Raw genomic sequence first — 18,275 nt, 5'->3', positions numbered from 1 at the left:
CATATATAAAGATTTAATTTTTTCCCCAGAAGGAAACAAAACGATTGAGCTTTGTCCACCATCTATGGACAAAAATGCTATGTGTTCTGCAGACTCAGGTGGTGGCGCCATGTGTGCTAGGGAGATGGGGAGGCCCCACCCACTTTTTTCATTACCGTAGCTGCACGTTTTCAGCAGTGCCTGCAGGGGGAGCTAACGGACCTCCATGTGGAACAAATGAAACGTAGTAACCCGGGCACTTGCTCCTCCACTGATGCGCATGAGAAAAAGGAAGCCCGAGTTCTTTACAAAGGAATCTTTGCTATGAGAAATAAAAACAACAAACTCTTTTTTAAAATTTTTATTCGGTGTTAACTCCACAAGAAAACAAAAAAAAAAAATCAGTTACTCTGGTGTACGTGAAATCAGAACAATACAACCACGGGGAAAAAATCTCAGCCCAGGAATGGAAGCTGATGCTTCAGTGCTATGGATATGCAACGCGCTTCATACCACAGTGCGTTTCAGCGTTTGCCAACTTTTTAAAGATGCTTTTTCTTTGTGATCATCCATTCACAAAACTAAAAAAAAAAAACCACACTTTCATCTTTGTTGCTGAAAGCTTCTGAGCTTCAGCTACTTAACTATGAAAACAAATAAATACACAATTTGTGAATCCCTTTGCTCACTTCGAATCCATCCCATTCCCCTGTGGAAGGTGCTGTGTCTCCTCACCCGTGTCTGAGGAGGTCTGCACCTGTGCCACCTGGAGCCCTTTCCTAATCAACAGCAGCTGTCCAAAATCAACTGTGCTCAAGGTGGTGTCTGAAATCTATTTTTTGGTCTTTGCTACATAAGCAACGATTTCTAGAATAATCCTCACTGTAGTGATGTGAGGAATTTGCAACTTTCAATCCTTTTTTACCTTTGCTGTTAAATTTCAGTGCTGATGCTTATCAATTTTTAGGAAGCTCCAGAAGAATGAAAAATACATAAAAACGTATCTGAAGTTCGTAAATAAATAACAGCAACATAAAACCTTACACATGCACACACACACACACACACACACACACACACAATCCCACCTTAAAGTGTCAAAAGCTTTGTATAAAAATAAACCCTAATGTGGTAAGATCAACCTGGCGGGCACCCCAGGTCTCTCTCAGTGAGGACCCACAGAACCTCAGCCACTCCACAGTCTTTGATGATACGTTCTGTGTTATTGATTAAGAAAAAGGCAACAAAACCCAAATGTTCAAAGCAAATCATAGATTCCACAGCCAGTTCAGCTCCCAGCTAATAAAACATATGTGTGTTTACTGTCTGCCAAAATCACTGGTGAAGCTGTCCAGACCGTATCAGACTTTCCTGCCATTCCTCATGTTCCAGACTTAATACATTGATTTCACAGATTAGGTGTTGTTGTTGTTGTTGTTGGTGGTGGTGGTGTTTTGCTTTTGTTTTTCAAATAATGAGTTGGTTAAAAAAGAAAAACAATTTAAACTGTTTAGGTTTTTCAAATATTGCTCCTCCTGGCTTCAGCCTGCTGCACAATGCCATGAGAGCTAGAGGAGCGGATCATCGTGCCCAGACACGACTCAAGATGCACCGGCTCCCCGGCTCCCCGGCTCACCGAGGAGAGCTGGAAGCCAGTCCCATGGAGGACAATCAGCACATCAACCACACAGGGATGTGGAAAACTCATGACTCTACCCACCCCAACCCACCACACACAGAACTTGCCCAGAACATTCTCTCAAACACAAAATGAGATAGAAGCTATACTACATCACAGCCAAGGAGCAGCTAGCTGCAGCAGCCCACGATTTCTCTGGGTGACGAGGTGGCCTTTATTGCATGTCAAATATTCACAATTTCAAGTTTTGGGGGCTTCAATTCAACACAGGTCACCAGAAAATAACAATATGCAACTAAAGTCCTTACCGCATATGTAACACTCACCACAAAGAAGCCTGCATGGGACTTTGGTGGAAATGAAACTGCAGTATGAGAACAGTCATACAGGTAAGAGTGTACACCCTTACCCCACTGTGCCTCACATACGATCCCACACCCCAAATCCTTGGCTTCTTCAGTTAGCAAGAAAGTCACAAGCCATAGTATCTTCCATGATACTTTAGGGAAAAAAAATCCTAAGATAGAAAACACAGTATTTTGTAAGTCTCTAAAAGCACACCCTTGTGGTTCCTACTTCAAATGTACATGAGATTTGACTGAATGGAGACCACAGCTGAGTCACCCATGCTTCCCTCTCGCCTTCAGAAAGGCACTGAGCCACTGCAGGGTAAGAATGGATATCCCAGTTCTTAGAGAACAAAGCCTAAATGCTCCAAAGCTGAAGTCTCTGAAGAGCAGAAGTGGTTGTTGACACTGCAATGCTAATAAGGTCATAGTGATGTAACTGCAGTAGGAAGGAAATTAACTGCAGTTAAGATGCAAAAAGCAGTGATACTTCTAAGACAAGCACATGCACACCCATTCTTGATTTGACAACACAATCTAGTCTATTTCAAATAGCCAAGAATTTAACAGCTGGGAAAAAAAAAATCTTTAACAGGATAGCTGTCCTCAACTCTAAAATAAGCAAGAAGAGAAAGATAATGATTACCGATCTGAATCAGTTAATTGAAGAGGAAACCTAAGTTGTTTTAGATTAAAAGGTCTCACAGAAGAGTAATTTTCCATCACATATCATTTTTAAACAGTAATTTGTACTACTTTGCAGGTTTAGAGATGAGTTCGAGAAAAGAGCTCCTCTTCGCTAGGGCCCACCCACTCGCCTCCGCCTTCTGAGCCTGTCTCTTCTGAGGCGGCGCTGGCGCTGGAGCACATCTTTCTGCGGAAGCCGTCTGACTTTGCTCCAGAGTTGCTCTCTCCTGTACATCTTGCTTCATAAACAGAAGACACCTACGATTAAAACAATTTTGAACAGATCAAAAAGATCTTTTGTTTTTTGAAAAGGCTTAGATATTCTTTATTTATATGCAGAGAAGAAATAAATTATTGGTGTTTTCCTGTAGAGTTACAGAAATGCAGCGTTCCACTGTTTGAGAGCAAAACGGCCTTTCCTCTCTGATCCATTAAGGATCCAAAATCCTAATTCTACATGTTCAGCCACTTGGACAAAATGTTAGTTATGTTAGGGTAGGAGAAAAAACTCTTTCATTTTCCGAAGTCTCTGAGCACCTGCTACACACCAGGAACTGGGCACAGGCACTCCAGCAGTGGAAGGGCCAGGCTGTGCCCACCGGGGAGAGGAGTGAGCAAACCAACACGCTCTGGGTTGTAGTGATACAGCACAGATGGGGAGGGTGCACTGCAGACAGGCGTGGTTGGGAAGGTGGTTCTTTTGAGAAGAGACCTGCTCAGCTGAGAAGACAGCCATACAGAGGTGCCAACATTGCTGTGTGGGACTGTGCCCCTACACCACATGGTCAGCAACTCTGGACCCCAGGACACTAGATGCAGTGGTAGCTCTTCCCCAGTCACAGTCATTACCAAAGCTCGCCTTGCCCCTGGCATAGTAACTAGCGGCACTCCCACCCTATTTCCAAATGGCAGCATCGTCCCTGGTTGAGAACCCCTGAGGCAGGAGCACAGAAAAGCCACATAGTTGGTAAGGGGAGAGCAGAGGCAGATGAGGTCAAAGGCAGATAGGGCCAAAATTACAGGGCCATAGAGGCATGGCAGGGGGTCTGAATCTGTCTCAAATGCAAATAGCAAAGCAACACCATGGTCAGGAGTGTGGACCCTAGAGCCAGACTGCTGTGGTTCAGAGTTCAGGTCCACACTTAACATGCTTGATCTTTTTGTGCTTTAGTTCCCTATTCTGCAAAATAGGCATGACAACAGCACCTAGCTCACAGGGTAGTTGTGGGGACTAAACAAGAGACTGCTGGTGAGGTCATTCTGTCTGCTGCATGGAGAGAAGGCTGGAGAAGGGTGGCAGAAGCAGGAAGGAAAATGAAAAGACCATGGCAGCTATTCAGGAGCAGGGACAGTGGTTTGAACAGTGGGAATGATGGAGGAAGAGAAGTGTGAGGATGTGAAGTGGCTGGGAGGCGGAACAGGACTCGCAGGCGGACTGTGTGTGGAAGATGAGAGGGGGACTGAGGAACTTCTCAGTTTGGGGTTCGAGGCTGGGAGGATGATGTGAACTATTCACTGAGGAGAGAGCTGGGGGGGGCCTCAAACATCTGCCTCAATGTGTGGAGCAGGACAGGTCCCTGGGCAGCAGGACGTGGACAATGATGCTACAGGGTACTTAAGACAGTTCTCACAGGATTCGAATGAACACTAATTGTGACAGTTAACACTGGGTGTCAACTTCATCACATGCCCTGTGATTAACGTCAATAAGAAACCATGACGGCCCAATCCAGGCAGGACTACAAGTGGCCCAGACCCTTCAGGAATGAAAGTTTGGGTCACTCCACTGAGTGGCGGGGCGGGAAACACAACCTGCTGAGGTACTTGCTGAAGGCAAAGGGAAAACAGAATGCGTGGGAGAAGAAGGTCATCATCAATACCAGCTACGACCACATGATCAACTGTAGAAATAAGGACTGTAATCGTCATGAGCATTTCCTCCTTCTTTTGTTAACAACATGTTTGTGCATGTATACACTTATACTAAGAAAATCTCATTTTATTTTTTTTCTTTTATCATGTGACATAAGATTTATTTATTTATTTAAGATGAAGTCTTGCTTGCTCTGTCGCCCAGGCTGGAGTGCAGTGGTGCAATCTCAGCTCACTGCAACCTCTGTCTCCCAGGTTCAAGTGATTCTCCTGCCTCAGCCTCCTGAGTAGCTGGCATTACAGGTGTGCAACACCATGCCAGGCTAATTTTTGTATTTTTAGTAGAGACAGGGTTTCATCATGTTGGCCAGGCTGGTCTCGAACCCCTGACCTCAGGTAATCTGCCCATCTCAGCCTCCCAAAGTATTGAGATTATAGGCATGAGTCACTGCGGCCAGCTGACATAAGATTTATTGACTTCATATCAGCATTTAAGTACTGTTAACTTTATGTAATAGTATTTGGGTTGGGGATTGATTTGTTTCAATAATGAAGGACAGTTGTATTATGTTAGGTATAATTATGACATTATTGTCTTTATTTGAAGATTATGTATATTCTCAGGAGATGTGTATGGGTTCAGGTTGACAAAGGGCGGACTTGTGATGGTTAATATTGAGTGTCAGCTTGACTGGGTTGAAGGATGCAACGTACTGATCCTGGGTGTGTGGGAGGGTGTTGCCCAAGGAGATTAACAATTGAGTCAGTGGCTGGTAAAGGCAGACCCTCCCTTAAGCTGGGTGGGTACAATCTAATCAGCTGCCAGCTCGGCTAGAAAAAGCAGGCAGAGAACGTGAAAAGGCGAGACGGGCCTAGCCTCGCAGCCTCCATCTTTCTCCCATGCTGGATGGTACCTACCCTCGAACACTGAACTCCAAGTTCTTCAGTTTTGGGACTCAGACTGGCTCTCCTCACTCCCCAGCTTGCAGATGGCCTATTGTGGGACCTTGCGATTGTGTGAGTTAATACTTAATAAGCTCCCCTTTATCTATCTATCTATCTATCTATCTATCTATCTATCTATCTATCTATCTATCCATCCATCCATCCATCCTATTAGTTCTGTCCCTCTGCAGAACTCTAATACACTGACAATCCATACTAAAGAAAAAGAATTTTCCTTAGGTTCATTTGCCTGCCGACCTGCTTAACTGGTGAGAGTCTGAGACTAGAGTAAACCAGGCACAAGCCCTGCACCAGCCTTCACAGTGCCCACAGGCTTGTGGAAGAGGCAGACATGCAGAAATCCAACGCAGCTCAAGGCTCTGGCTGCAACAAGAAGAGCTGTACACAGAGTGCAGCGAGGACACGGGAGGGGAGGGGTCGTCCTGCAGAAGCCAGGACAGCGGCAAAAAGCACTCGTGGTGTACTTTGAAAGATGAAAAGGTTAGGTTTCTCACTTAATAGGTAAACACACAAAAAAATGAAGAGGGCCCACCCGAGGAGCAACAGGGTCAGCTCTGCATTTATAACAGAATGCCCTCCAGCAGGAGAGTGGAGCCAGGACTGGGGAGGGGGCTGGGGATTCTTCAGGAAGCGCTGTCGGTCAACAGTCAAGAAGGTTAGGGGGGCTGGTGCAGACCCAAACCAAAGGCCAGAGAAGAGGAAGTCTGCACCCACAGACCTGGCTGGTTCCTGGGAGAGGTGGGTCCACTCACCTGACTCCCAGGTTTTTGACTAGAGTGACAAGTGGAGGTAGTGGCCATTTTTAAGTTAATAATGAGGAGGAGGACAGTCCACTTACCCTATTAAAATCTAACAGACGTTCTTCATTACTGGGTATTTCTTTAACATCTGGATATTCTTCTATACCATTCTCTCCCTTGGCATTTGTATAACATTCTTAATCATTTTGAATGGAGAAGGGAAAAGAGGGAAAGGGGGAAATTCCATTAAGACACAGTTATGAAACATACATTCTTGTTTCACTTTTCACTAAAAAGTTCGATCAGTTATGTCTCCCAACCCTTTGGAGATTTCAAGTTGTCACTAAAAGCACAGCCAGGCAGGTGCATAAGAGAAAAAAAATGCTATGCTGACAAAAAATTCTTAGTTTAGTGAGTTAAAAAAGAAATAGGCCAGTATAACCAGACATTGTTATTCTACCATGAGACATTCAGCGGAGAAGCTTATATTCACACCTAGAATGTGACTGGCCATGGGAACACAGGAGAGACCAACAAGGCCCCTGCTGTCCACAACAAACGAGTGGAGGAGACAGATGGTGCATTGCAACATGCTCACAGAACAGAGGACAGAGGAGGTTCAGACAGCAGGAAATGCAATGGAGAAACAACACAGGGCACGTCCTTGTGTGTTCTTCCTCAGCTCAACAACATACTCAGCTGTGTATCATGTCTATGGAACAGGGAAAAGAAATGGCGCTAGTGATTCCATTAGGCAAATGGCCCACAAAACGGGAAGGAAATTGGGACGAGAAGAAATCAAATAAATCCAATGATCCCAGTGGTTCTCAACCCTGGCTGCATATGCTTATCATCTGAAACTGGGGCAGGGGAACAGAGGGCTTTAGAGAGGCTTAGACTCCTGCCAGAGATTCCAGATGAACTATCCTGGGCAAGGGCTGGGCACTTTCTGAACAGCAGAATGGCTCCCAAGCAATTCTAATGCACTGAGAACTGCTGGTCTTCATCCAGAACAGCCTCTTCTTCCCCTTAACTCCATGAGGAATGAAGCTGGGGCAGAGGCGCAGTGTGGAGGAGGAGGAACCTGGTCAGGGTTCTGGACTCCGGCTCTGACAGTCACAGTGCATTAAGCCACCCTTGAGCGTCTACTTCCTCAAAACCAGGTCACCTCCCCGATCCCTTGCCATAGAGTTACCACAAGGTAGTTCGACGAGATGATGTGCCTACCCCTGGCACAAAACCCCAAAGGACAAGGCAGGCACAAGTGGCTGCTGTACCCTTCACCTTGGCACAGGGTGGTGGGGTTGTGCCAAGGGTAAGGCCATCTGGGCCCTGCTGGGCTGCTTCCTACAGCTGCACTGGCCACATGGAAGACTCTCCACAACCTTCTGCTCTCTCTGACGGCTTCAAGAACTCCAAGTGTAGTTGACGTTCATGAGAATAACCCCAGCTCTGGAATTACACAGACTTTGCTCAGTTCCAGCTTATGCTGTGTACCTGTGATGTAACTTTGGATAAACTATTAAACATCTTTGAGCCCTAGTTCCTTCATCTCTAAAATGAGAACACCACCATTTTCCCTCCTGCATTTCTGTGCAAATTCAAAGAGAAGAAGTCACAAGCACAGTGCCTGGCACACACATTGCACCTGTGACCGCTGCTGACCAAAGCCATAGGCTTAGAGGTATGGTCATCCTAGGGCAGTGGGAGGGATGCCATGTGCCCTCTGCCGAGGCTGGGAGAAATTCTTGCTTCATTCCTCCTAAGGAGGCGTCTTTTCCTTGGCTGACCTCACCAAGCTCCCACTCACTCCATGGCCCACTCCGTTTGGTCACCACTTAAGACTGGCTGAGGGGCATGCAGTGGGGAGGGGGAATGGTTTCCTTGACGAGGATATGCTCAGAGGCAGGCAGGTCCATCTCCACACCCCACTCCCTCATTTCCTCTTCCGGTTTTGGGAATTCTGTATGTAAAAGGGAATTTTGTTGTGCCACAGGGCATTTGGAAAAGGTGATGCTGACCTGCTATTGATAGTTTTTATGATGCTCCAGTTGACGGCTACTCTGTTTCAGGCACTGTTCTAGCGCTTTACCCTACAATGAAGGCATTCCTTTAGCCTCCTTTTATACATACAGACTACAGAGGCACAGAAAGGTTCAGTCACCACCCAAAGCCTAATAGCTGGGACAGAGGCCCTGGATTCCAATACGGTTTTGTCTCTCAATCCTGAGCCCTTCACTGCCTGTTTATACTGCTTCCCTACAGGACTCTCTGTCTTTAGGGCTAAACTTATCCAGACGCTTACATTACTTGAGTCTTGAAAGCACTGAAAATCCAGGGGTGAGAGCTGTGGAGACTGCTGTTTGGGACAGCACCCCCGATATACATAGTCTACAAGGCCCTCTGTGGTCTGGTTCCCTGCTGCCTGGCTGGCCTCATCCCTGCCACACTCCCATGCCATCCTCTCTTTGCCAGTCATGCTGGGGCATACCAAATGCATTCCCGCCCCTGCACAAGCCACTGCTACCTGGTACCTCTCCCTGCAGGCAGCCCCAGCTGTCACATCACATGGTCTGTGCCATATTTCCTCAAGTCCCTGTTGAGAAGGCACCTGATCAGGAGGAGGACAGGGACACGATCTGTTTGCCTATGCATTCCTGGAGCCTAGAACAGTGCCCAACACAAAGTAGGTACACAAGTGCTGAATGGATGCAGAGGAATGCACAGCAAGGCCAGCAGGTGGCAGACTGCAAAAAGCTTGGGCTCTTTTATCACATGGGTGCCTGAACAAGCTGCCTCTCTTCTGAGCCTGTCTCCTTGCCTTACTGAAAGTGGACAATGCTGCTCTTCCTTTCCAGAGATGCTGTGAGCTCCCGCGTTGGCCCCTGGCTCAGAGCAGCACCTGCTTGTGACTAACCATTTGTAACATTAGAAGCATCAGGAGTCCCCAGCCACTTCTGCTGAGCAGGTAAGTGACTATCTGTTTTCTTGGCTAACCTCCTGAGACTACATGCCCCAACCCACATAAGCTACAGAAGGACGCTTCATGATGCTACAAGGCAAATATGCAAGGATTTCACTCACAGTGTGAGTTAAAGGTCATTCAAAAGAAAGAATTACCAGTGTTTATCCACTGAGAGTTTCTCCATATACCACTTCACAGTAAAAAGAAAAGCATTATGTACAAACACCAGTATCTACCAAGAGACTGTACAGATAACCAGGAACCAGTTAAGAGTTGGAACTGGATTCTTTACTAACTAATGGCAGAAAACTGGACTAAGGGTGCCAAGATTGCCCTTTACTAAAGAAACATGAACTCAGTGTGTTTGAAAATCATCCTATGCCACTGCAAGGAATTGGTTCTTTGCCACAAGGTGGCATCCTCCTCTCCCTTCTAGCTTTTCCTGAGAGGTCCTCTTCGGCACAGCTCTGGTGGCCCCACCTGCATTCCATTAACTGTCTGTGTCTTCCACTTGCCTGGTTTACCAGACTGGACACACATGAAGGCAGGTCTGTGCTTCCACTGCCCTGGCATCTACCTTGGTACCAAGTGTAGGCAGCTGCTGTAGAGGGCAAAAATTCTGGACCACAAGAGTCCCAACCTGGATTCTAGCCCACGCTTAATAGTTAACTGCATTTCAGGCAAATTGTAGTACTAAACTTGAGACTCAGCTTCCACATCTGAAAACTCAGGGGGACAACTCATAAGGTTCTTGTGGGGATTACATAAAAGAAAAGCTTGAGAGTACCTTGCAAGTCATCAAGGGTGTCCAGGTATGAGCTAATGCAGCAGCAGGCTTTTAATAAACAAAGATACTAACAGTGAAGACTCAGCCTTGCACGCTCCTTATGACCCAGTGGAAGCTCTAGGAAGGAGGAAGGCAGGGTCTTGGCAAGCTGTCTGTGACTACAGACCAGAAAAGCAAAGGCTCCACTCCTAAAGAGTCAAGCTGGCCAACCTGGCCTTCCATCTCATCAGCCACAGCCCATGCTGCCAGGGAAGGCCACACAGGTGGGTGCAGGGCACTGAGGCTGGTGAGAGAAGTCACTTGGCTCCACACTAACGATGAATTAGCTGAGGGGACGTGACAAACACGTGAACCTGTAAATACCAACAAGAGATCTGCATAACCCTTTCAGGGCTCTGACAGGGTACTCTTGTCACATAAATGTGGTAGCCGACAGAAACCCAGGAGACCGCGATCTGGACAAGCTCAACTTCCTGAGCGAATGCATTCCGGCTGCATCCTTAGTTCCTACTTCTCCCGAAATTTCAAGTCAGGACTTTTTAACAGCTTCTGGGTGTCTACCTGGAAGGCTCACAGACTGCTCATTCAAAAAATACCCCAAACTAAAATCTTCCTCACCATATCAGCGCTCACTCCTGTCTCCCTCTCTACCCAGACTCCCAGAACTACTCACAGAAAGTAATTCAACTCCTCCTCTACAAAATCTCTCAGTCCTGTTTCCTTTTCTGTCCCTGCTATTACTGCCTTAGTCCAGGCCTTTAGTTTATGGCTCCCAAATTACTGCCAGAGCCTAAAACCCTGGCCAGTGCCCTTCAGTTTTTCAATTTCATTTCCATTCTGTTACTAGAATTGTTCTAAACAACATCTCACCCTGACAACTTCCAACTTGAGATCCTGTGAATGGCATTCCTGTCCTGTGTGTTCAACACTACCTAACTTAGCCAAGCCCTCAAACCTTCTGACAAGCTCCTTCCTTGTCTGTCTCTCTGGCCTCAGCTATGACCCAGCTGAGCCATGAGGCCCTGTGCTTTCCCCTGGCTGTGACCCAGGAGCAGGCAGCTCTTTTCATAGGGGCAGCTGATCCTTCCTCCTCTGTTACTCAGTGGTGGCTTATCCATATCTCGCCCAAGGTCAGTGGTACTTTTACGTGTTTCCATGCCTTTCCCTCCATCAGGCTGTGGCTGTTGCAGAGTGAGGTCCAATTCTCATTCCTCTCTGTGTCCCCCAGTGCATGACAAAATGCTACCCACAAAGAAACCTCTTAGTAAATGTTTCTTGGACTGATACTCATAGAAAAAGAAAAGTATTAATAAATTAGGAACTGGAATGAATAAATGAACTAAGAGAGGTCTCCTTACCTTCACACTCTGATGCAGGAAAAAGAGGAGAGTACAAGGCTTTTTCCCACCAGGTCTGTTTTTCTTGGCTTCTATTCATTCCTTGTATATCAGTGTTCAATACAGGGAACTGTTTAGATTAAACCAAATATAGAAAAAGTTTATAAACTTTCAGGTTAGAGGAAAAAAATTCAAGCATTATTAACTATGGATTTTAAACCCAGGATTTTTAAATTGGTGAGGTTTTTCGTTTTTTCTTTTTGAGATAGGGTCTGACTCTGTCACCCAGGCTGAAGTGTAGTGGCACAATCGCGGCTCACTGCAACCTCCACCTCCAGGGCTCAAGCAATGCTCCTACCTCAGCCTTGTGAGTAGCTGGGACTAGAGGCGTGCACCCCCATGCCCGGCTAATTGTTTGTACTCTTTTGTAGAAATGGGGTTTCACCATGTTGGCCAGGCTGGTCTTGAACTCCAGAGCTCAAGCAATCTGCCCAGCTTGGCCTCCCAAAGTGCTGGGATTACAGGCATGAGCCCACCCAGCCAACTGGTGAGTTTTTATACTCTTCTGAAAAAGGTGCATTTTAAAAGCCAGTGTGTTCATAGTGTATAAAGCAAGTGTTTCTTAAGAAGCACTTATGGTGAAACGCTGTCTCTACTAAAAAAATACAAAAATTAGCTGGGCTTGGTGGTATGTGCCTGTAGTCCCAGCTACTGAGGAGGCTGAGGCAGGAGAATCACTTGAAACTGGGAGGCAGAGTTTGCAGTAAGCCAAGATTGTGCCACTGCACTCCAGCCTGGGCAACTGAGCAAGACTCCGTCTCAAAAAGAGAGGAAAAAAAAGCAGCACTTATATGGGAAGCGACATGAAAGGCTTAACCAAAAAAACTCTTACGAGCCCAAAATTTAACGTTAATAAAAAATGCTCCCAGGTAAGGCAAACTTCTAGATTTCACAAGCGCAGAGAGGTAACGGGGCAGCCCTGTGCCTCTACGGGCATAAGGTGCTGTAAGGAGAAGAGGGGGAACCCAATTCTCCCTCATATACTCAGGCAGAAGTAAGTAAAAGAAGAAATTGAATCAAAGAAACTTCCTTTTTTTTTTTTGAAACAGAGTCTTACTCTATCACCCAGGCTGGAGTGCGGTGGCATGATCTCGGCTCACTGCAACTTCGGCCTCCCATGTTCAAATGATTCTCATGCCTTAGCTCCCAAGTAACTGGGATTACAGGCATGCACCACCACCCCTAGCTAATTTTTATATTTTTAGTAGAGACAGGGTTTTGCCATGTTGGCCAGGCTGGTCTTGAACTTGTGACTTCAGGTGATCTGCCCAGGTCAGCCTCCTAAAGTGCTGGGATTACAGGCGTGAGCCACTGTGCCTGGCCCAAAAGAAATTCTTATAGGAAGAATTTAATTATTCTTATTATCTTCCTTAGGTGTGAACCACAAGGAATTGAAGGTTAAAATCAAATTACAAATTCAAATTCCGTGATTCAGATTTAAAATAGGAAGTAGCCATCCAAATGAGATGAGAGAATGATTCCTGACAGCAGGAGAGACTCACTCACATCCTTCGCATCTGGAAGTTGCCCAGGCCCAGAAGAGGGACCCAGCCTGAACTCAGGCTCCATCCTTTCTCCGTGAGATTCTCAAGTCCTGGCTGGGCCCCACCACCTGCTTGGCCAGTGAGGACTGGACAGTGTGGCCAAGGTAGACAGGTATCAGCTGTCATCAGTGACCAAGGAGAGTCATTATATTGTGGTCAACAGAACACTTGTGACAGCTTCAGTCACTATGTATACCTGGCAGTCTGGCAGTCAGGTCAACCCCCTTCTGTGTACCTTCCTCACTATGCCTGAGAGGGTGAGCCTGCCACCAGCTCACCCAGGGTGTGGCTTGGCCAGTGCATCTTTCTATCTCCCACACCCCCTAATTCTGTGTTCTCATTAGACATCTGTTCAGTGGAGAGGCCTGTGGAAACTGCATGCATCTTCGTTGGTTTAAAAGACATTTCATTATGTGTTCAAGTTTAAAATCTGAAGTGTTTTAGAAACAAATTGATCATCAATTTCCTAATAGGATTTCGTTATGCTTTCAACTTAATTATTTATGGGTCTAAAACTGTTCAATTCAGCAATATGTGTTTATTATGTAACTCAAAAGGAAACACTTCTTCAAACTTTTGTTTTCACTTCACATAACTTTTCAGAAATACTCCTAAGTTAGAAACGGAAGGAGAATTGTACTGTCAGTTAACCTTTGCTATTTTCTCCTATCACTTATCCTAATAGTATAAACTGGTACCGCTGTTAGATAAACAGATGCTAGGGCCAGAGGAACCAAAAGGGCTGGGCTTCCTGCAAACAAAGCAGCACCATGCGAGGTCTGTGGTCCTTCCAAGGTGGCGAACGGCATGTGGCATGCAAGTCCTGCACTCTAAGACCTCTTTAGAAAAGCCTTGCCTGGCCTGTGAGATTACTTAGTGCTACTCAGGGGGAGCAGGGAAGGTGTCCCAGCCAGAACTCTCTCCATCACCTCCTTAAGGTGCTGTTGAAGAGATATGGATTTAGAGGTTAACAGGTTCTTATTTGAGAGGGAAAATGCTCTGCCGGAATGATCGGTTTAAATACACTGCTTATCTTTTCATCCTTTCTTGAGGATTAAAATCAAGAAAGTGAGTGAGTTCATGGTGGGGGGTGGGAAAGGTCAGGGAAAGCAGGATGGAGGGGCCAGGAACCTGGGGAGCAGGTGCAGCATGAACCAAGAGGAGTTTAGATCCCAGCGGAACCAGAATGGAAGCTTCCTAAGGGGCGGGACCACGTCTTCTTTACCTTTGCATCTCCAAGTACAGGGCCCCACACAAAGTAGACACTCAGTGTCTGCTGACCTGAAGAAAAGTTTCCACCAGGCCGACAGTCTCTGACTATCTTCATGCATCATTACTTCTCTGTCTCTCGCTGAAACCACTGTGAAGAGCACACCAGTTTCTACCATAACTTTAGGAGTCTTTTTCTTCACCCTCCAGTTGAATGTCAATTCCTATGGCAGGGACTTATTTGTCTGTGTTATGCTATAGTAAACACATTTAAGGAATGTGCATCCTGTTACGACATCTCTCCACTCAGTCATTTGGAACTTCTAGGCTGGATCATGCTATCATCATCTAATACATCATCTAATGTATTAATTCAACCTCTGGTTTAGCTGGGAATGAAAAGAATGAAGAGAGAATGGAGGAAACTGAAAGCAGATCAGAGTGTCACTGTCATGGATGGGCAGGTGCAGCAGCTGCCTCAGCACTGCACTCCCTCCCTCTCCTGCCAGGCATCCTCTTGGCTCACTCTCTTACTCTTAAGTATTTCCTCAAATTGCACCTTGGCAAGGAAGCCTGCTCTCACACCATCCATAACCCAGCAAACTCCTGCAATCACTCCCAACCCCAACTCCCCTTGTCTAGCTCGCCTCCTTTCCAACAGCACTGATACTGTAACTGCATAACTTAACCTGTTCATTGTCAGCTCTCCAAGCACCAAGCCGAGAGCTTTGTTACTTATACCCAGCACCAAGAGTCATGCCTTTGATGAATGAATGAAACAGTGAAAAGAAGACATAAACTTAATCCAAAAAGCCTAACCGGAAATGTTTTTAGCAACAGATGTAAAACTCATAAATTCTGTAGAAGACGGAAGTTAGGGGAAGAAAACGAAAGCTTCACAACTGTAAATTCTCACAAAACGCTCCTACTTTGGGTAAAGAGAAAGGTGCCTGCCCCTCTGCCAGAGTCAGCTCTCATTTGGGCCACGCCAGGAAAAGCAAGCCTTCTACGTATCTTGTTCTTTGGAATGGAAGAAATGAACCATCAATGAAGAGATACTGAATGCAAAAGAGACAAACAAGAGACACAGAACTGCTGGTTTAAGTATTCCTTTGTTCACAGAGGTGCGGACTGGTGGAAAATGCTTTGCCTGCCCCTCACACTGGGATCTGGGGCAGCTGTGTCACCTCTTAGAGCATATATGTCTTCAGAAGTGGGGAAAAAGACATACTGCATGAGGTTTTCATGGACATCCAGTAGGACAGTAGTGACAAAAGTCCCGACATAGATGGGCCAGGTGCCACATCACCAGGATGACCCCGGACCCCACTCCTTCTCTACTCATCTCAGCCTTCCTGTCCCTCCAGACCTGCCGACCTCCACAGCACAGTGACCTCCTCTCCTGAGTGGACTGAAATTCCTTGAAGACAGCAAGTACGCCTTCTGCTTATTTTCTGTGCCTCAAGCCGCTTGGTACTAAGTTGGTAACCAAGGAAACGACAAGAACATTTTCACCACAAATATATGTACAGACACCAAGGCCCACTGTGCTTCAGCTGTGCTGGTCTCAACCTTACAGTGTATACTCCACAGACGGCGAGATAACTGTTACAGCCACCCTGCATACATCAGCAGTTTTCAAATCTCTTTACCCTTGCTTCTGCTGTTCCTGCTGCCTGGATTGCCCTGCCTCCTCCCTTCTATCCCCGACACTCAGGTATGCTCAAGAAGCCTTCTTCAACCTTCACAGGCTGGGAGGGTTCTCCTGCAGTTTCCCACAGCCCTCTGTGCTCCCCTCCACCATTCTACCTACATCACCTAAAACTGCATTGGTCAAGTGGCCTAAAAGATAAAGAATTAACTAGGTAGATTACGGTATATCCAATCAATGGAATGGTATGCAGAAAATAAAAAAAGGAAGGGTGATTACAATAAACTATCATTTCAGTAAAAAGACAAAATAGGAAGAAATACATGTGAATATTTATTTGTTCACATATGCAAAAAATGTCCTTGGAGAATACATCAAGACTCACACTAGTGGCTGCTGCTGGGGAGGGAGCCTTTCACTGTGTATGTAGGTATACACTTGCAACTTCTGGATTTGAACCATATGAATAAACTACTTATTTCAATTGAAATGAGTAACATGCTACAAGTTGGTCGTCTTCATTATACTGAATTCTGTGTGGGAAAGGACAAAGTCTTACTCACCCAAGACACCTACTTTAGCAATAGGCATGCAAACAGGCATTCAATAAATGCTGAACTGAACCAAACTTTTAAAAATAATCAAATTCTTTTCCTACTCTTAGAACCAGTTCTATTAAAAATCCTACATTTTCATCATCTTGGTCTCGAATAGATGGGGTTCTACTGATCTTTAAACAGGCCTCCCAGACTGCTTTCTGAAAAGACTGCACTGACTCAGGAAAAGGGTTGGAAGAACACCCTTTTAAAAGCATCTTATGACCTTGACCAAGCAATGCGACAGAACAGAAAGATGCAAGTTCTAGTACCAGGCTGGCCCCAAACTGTCCCTTCAGGTCACTCTCTCAGTGTCCTCCGTATCTCAGATCTAACCAATGAAGTAAGCTTGAACCCAGCTTCTAAACTATAACAACACCACCCAGAATGCTGCCCAGAGAGCAGCGCCGACAACACCTAGACTATCAGACAATCCCAAAATGTCCTCTGGGAATTTTTTGGGCAGCTCAGACGTTTCAAGGAAACCCAGATTTCTGATAACACATAAATACATCAACATACTAGAAAGCGAAGGAATATGGTAGTGGTATGGTGTAGAATCTTGCTTCTTTCCTCTTTTTCTTTCTTCCCAATCTGGAACCAGGTGAAATATAAAGTACATAAAGGAATATTTAAGGATGAAAAATGGGGCAATAAACAAACAGAGAAAGGCTAACAACATTATTGGGTTTCTTCTTAGCAGTGTTTCAGTGGGATTAACTTTGTCCTCTATGGATCTCTAGGCCAGCTGATTAGAGCAATGACTCTCAAGTCACTTGGGGGCTTCCTATAATCACAGGCACTCTGATGCGACAGAGTAAGGCATGGTCCACGGCCACAAGGAGCTTATCGTCCAGAATATAAATAACTCATGAGAAATGGAAAATGCGATCAAAAAGAGGCATAAAGTACATGAAAATTAAGAGAGGGGAAGAGATTAATTCTGATGCAGAGTGGGGCTGGAGCCGGGGAGAGAGGGAATTAGGGAAAGTGTCAGTGAAGGAGGTGGCATAGGAAATAAGTCTCACGGTATGGGTAGGATTTATATGTGCAATGGTGGGTAGGGTATACAGGACAATTGGGAGGAAGGGAAATACTCATCGCTCTCTGGCCACAGGTGACATGACTTCTAAACACCTGCAACTCTTTTTTTTTAAAATAAGCTGGGCTGGGCGTGGTAGCTAAGGACTTTAATCCCAACACTTTGGGAGGCCAAGGCAGGTAGATCACATGAAGTCAGGAGTTCAAGCCCAGCCTGGCCAACACGGTGAAACCCTGCCTGTCCTAACAATACAAATAATTAGCTGGGCCTGGTGGTGTGTGCCTTTAATCCCAGCCACTCGGGAGGCTGAGGGAGGAGAATCACTTGAACCCAGGAGGTGGAGGTTGCCGTGAGCTGAGACCACGCCACTGCGCTACAACCTGGGCGACAGAGGGAGAATCCGTCCCCAAAACAAAACAAAAACAAAACCAAACAAACAAAAAATTAAATAAGCTGCTTCTGGAGAAAGGCCAGGCACTTATATTTCAAAAACGACTGAAAAGCAGGCAGACTGCTGTGCTTCTTTTGTGCAACAGGTTATGTCTTAAGTGTTAGTTCTTGTACAATCCATTTAACCTCAAGCCACTTCTTGGCAATAACAGTGGAGGGGTACAATGACTCTCATTAACAAAACTTCGTATTCTCCTCATTCCATAGCCTTAGCATATAATCCACACAGCTTCTGGAATATATAGTTTGCATAAAGCAAGATCCATCTATATAGGTTCTGTAGAAGCAACTGTGTTGCATTTGGGCTGTGGGTGAATTTCTACATGTACCACAATGGATTTTTGAGAACTCCACACAGATAGAATTTGTTTTCTATGTAAAACACAAGTTTTGATGGAGTGACC

At 45.7% G+C, this 18,275-nt stretch overlaps 1 protein-coding gene across 16 annotated transcripts in view; it reads right to left on the bottom strand.

The window, feature by feature from the left end:
* Positions 1-1,808: 1,808 nt before the first annotated feature.
* Positions 1,809-18,275, bottom strand: part of KIAA0232 (KIAA0232 ortholog) — a 90,904-nt gene continuing 74,437 nt past the window's right edge. For 5 of the 16 annotated variants that reach the window (XM_035294128.3, XM_078367569.1, XM_008993627.4 and 2 more), the window contains 4 exons: positions 16,902-16,973; positions 11,341-11,449; positions 6,329-6,426; positions 1,809-2,910 (listed from right to left, as the gene is read on the bottom strand). In XM_035294128.3, the coding sequence (XP_035150019.1) occupies positions 2,731-2,910; positions 6,329-6,426; positions 11,341-11,449; positions 16,902-16,973 (459 nt within the window). In that variant the 3' untranslated portion in view covers positions 1,809-2,730. The remainder of the gene's footprint in view (positions 2,911-6,328; positions 6,427-11,340; positions 11,450-16,901; positions 16,974-18,275) is intronic. The other 11 variants (XM_078367564.1, XM_008993628.5, XM_078367567.1 and 8 more) reach the window with 3 other exon arrangements.

This window comes from Callithrix jacchus, chromosome 3, assembly GCF_049354715.1.
Source record: "Callithrix jacchus isolate 240 chromosome 3, calJac240_pri, whole genome shotgun sequence".
Classification (NCBI taxonomy): domain Eukaryota; kingdom Metazoa; phylum Chordata; class Mammalia; order Primates; family Cebidae; genus Callithrix; species Callithrix jacchus.
The sequence above is the reverse complement of the archived record's forward strand: the minus strand, read 5'-3'. Positions and strand labels throughout refer to the sequence as shown.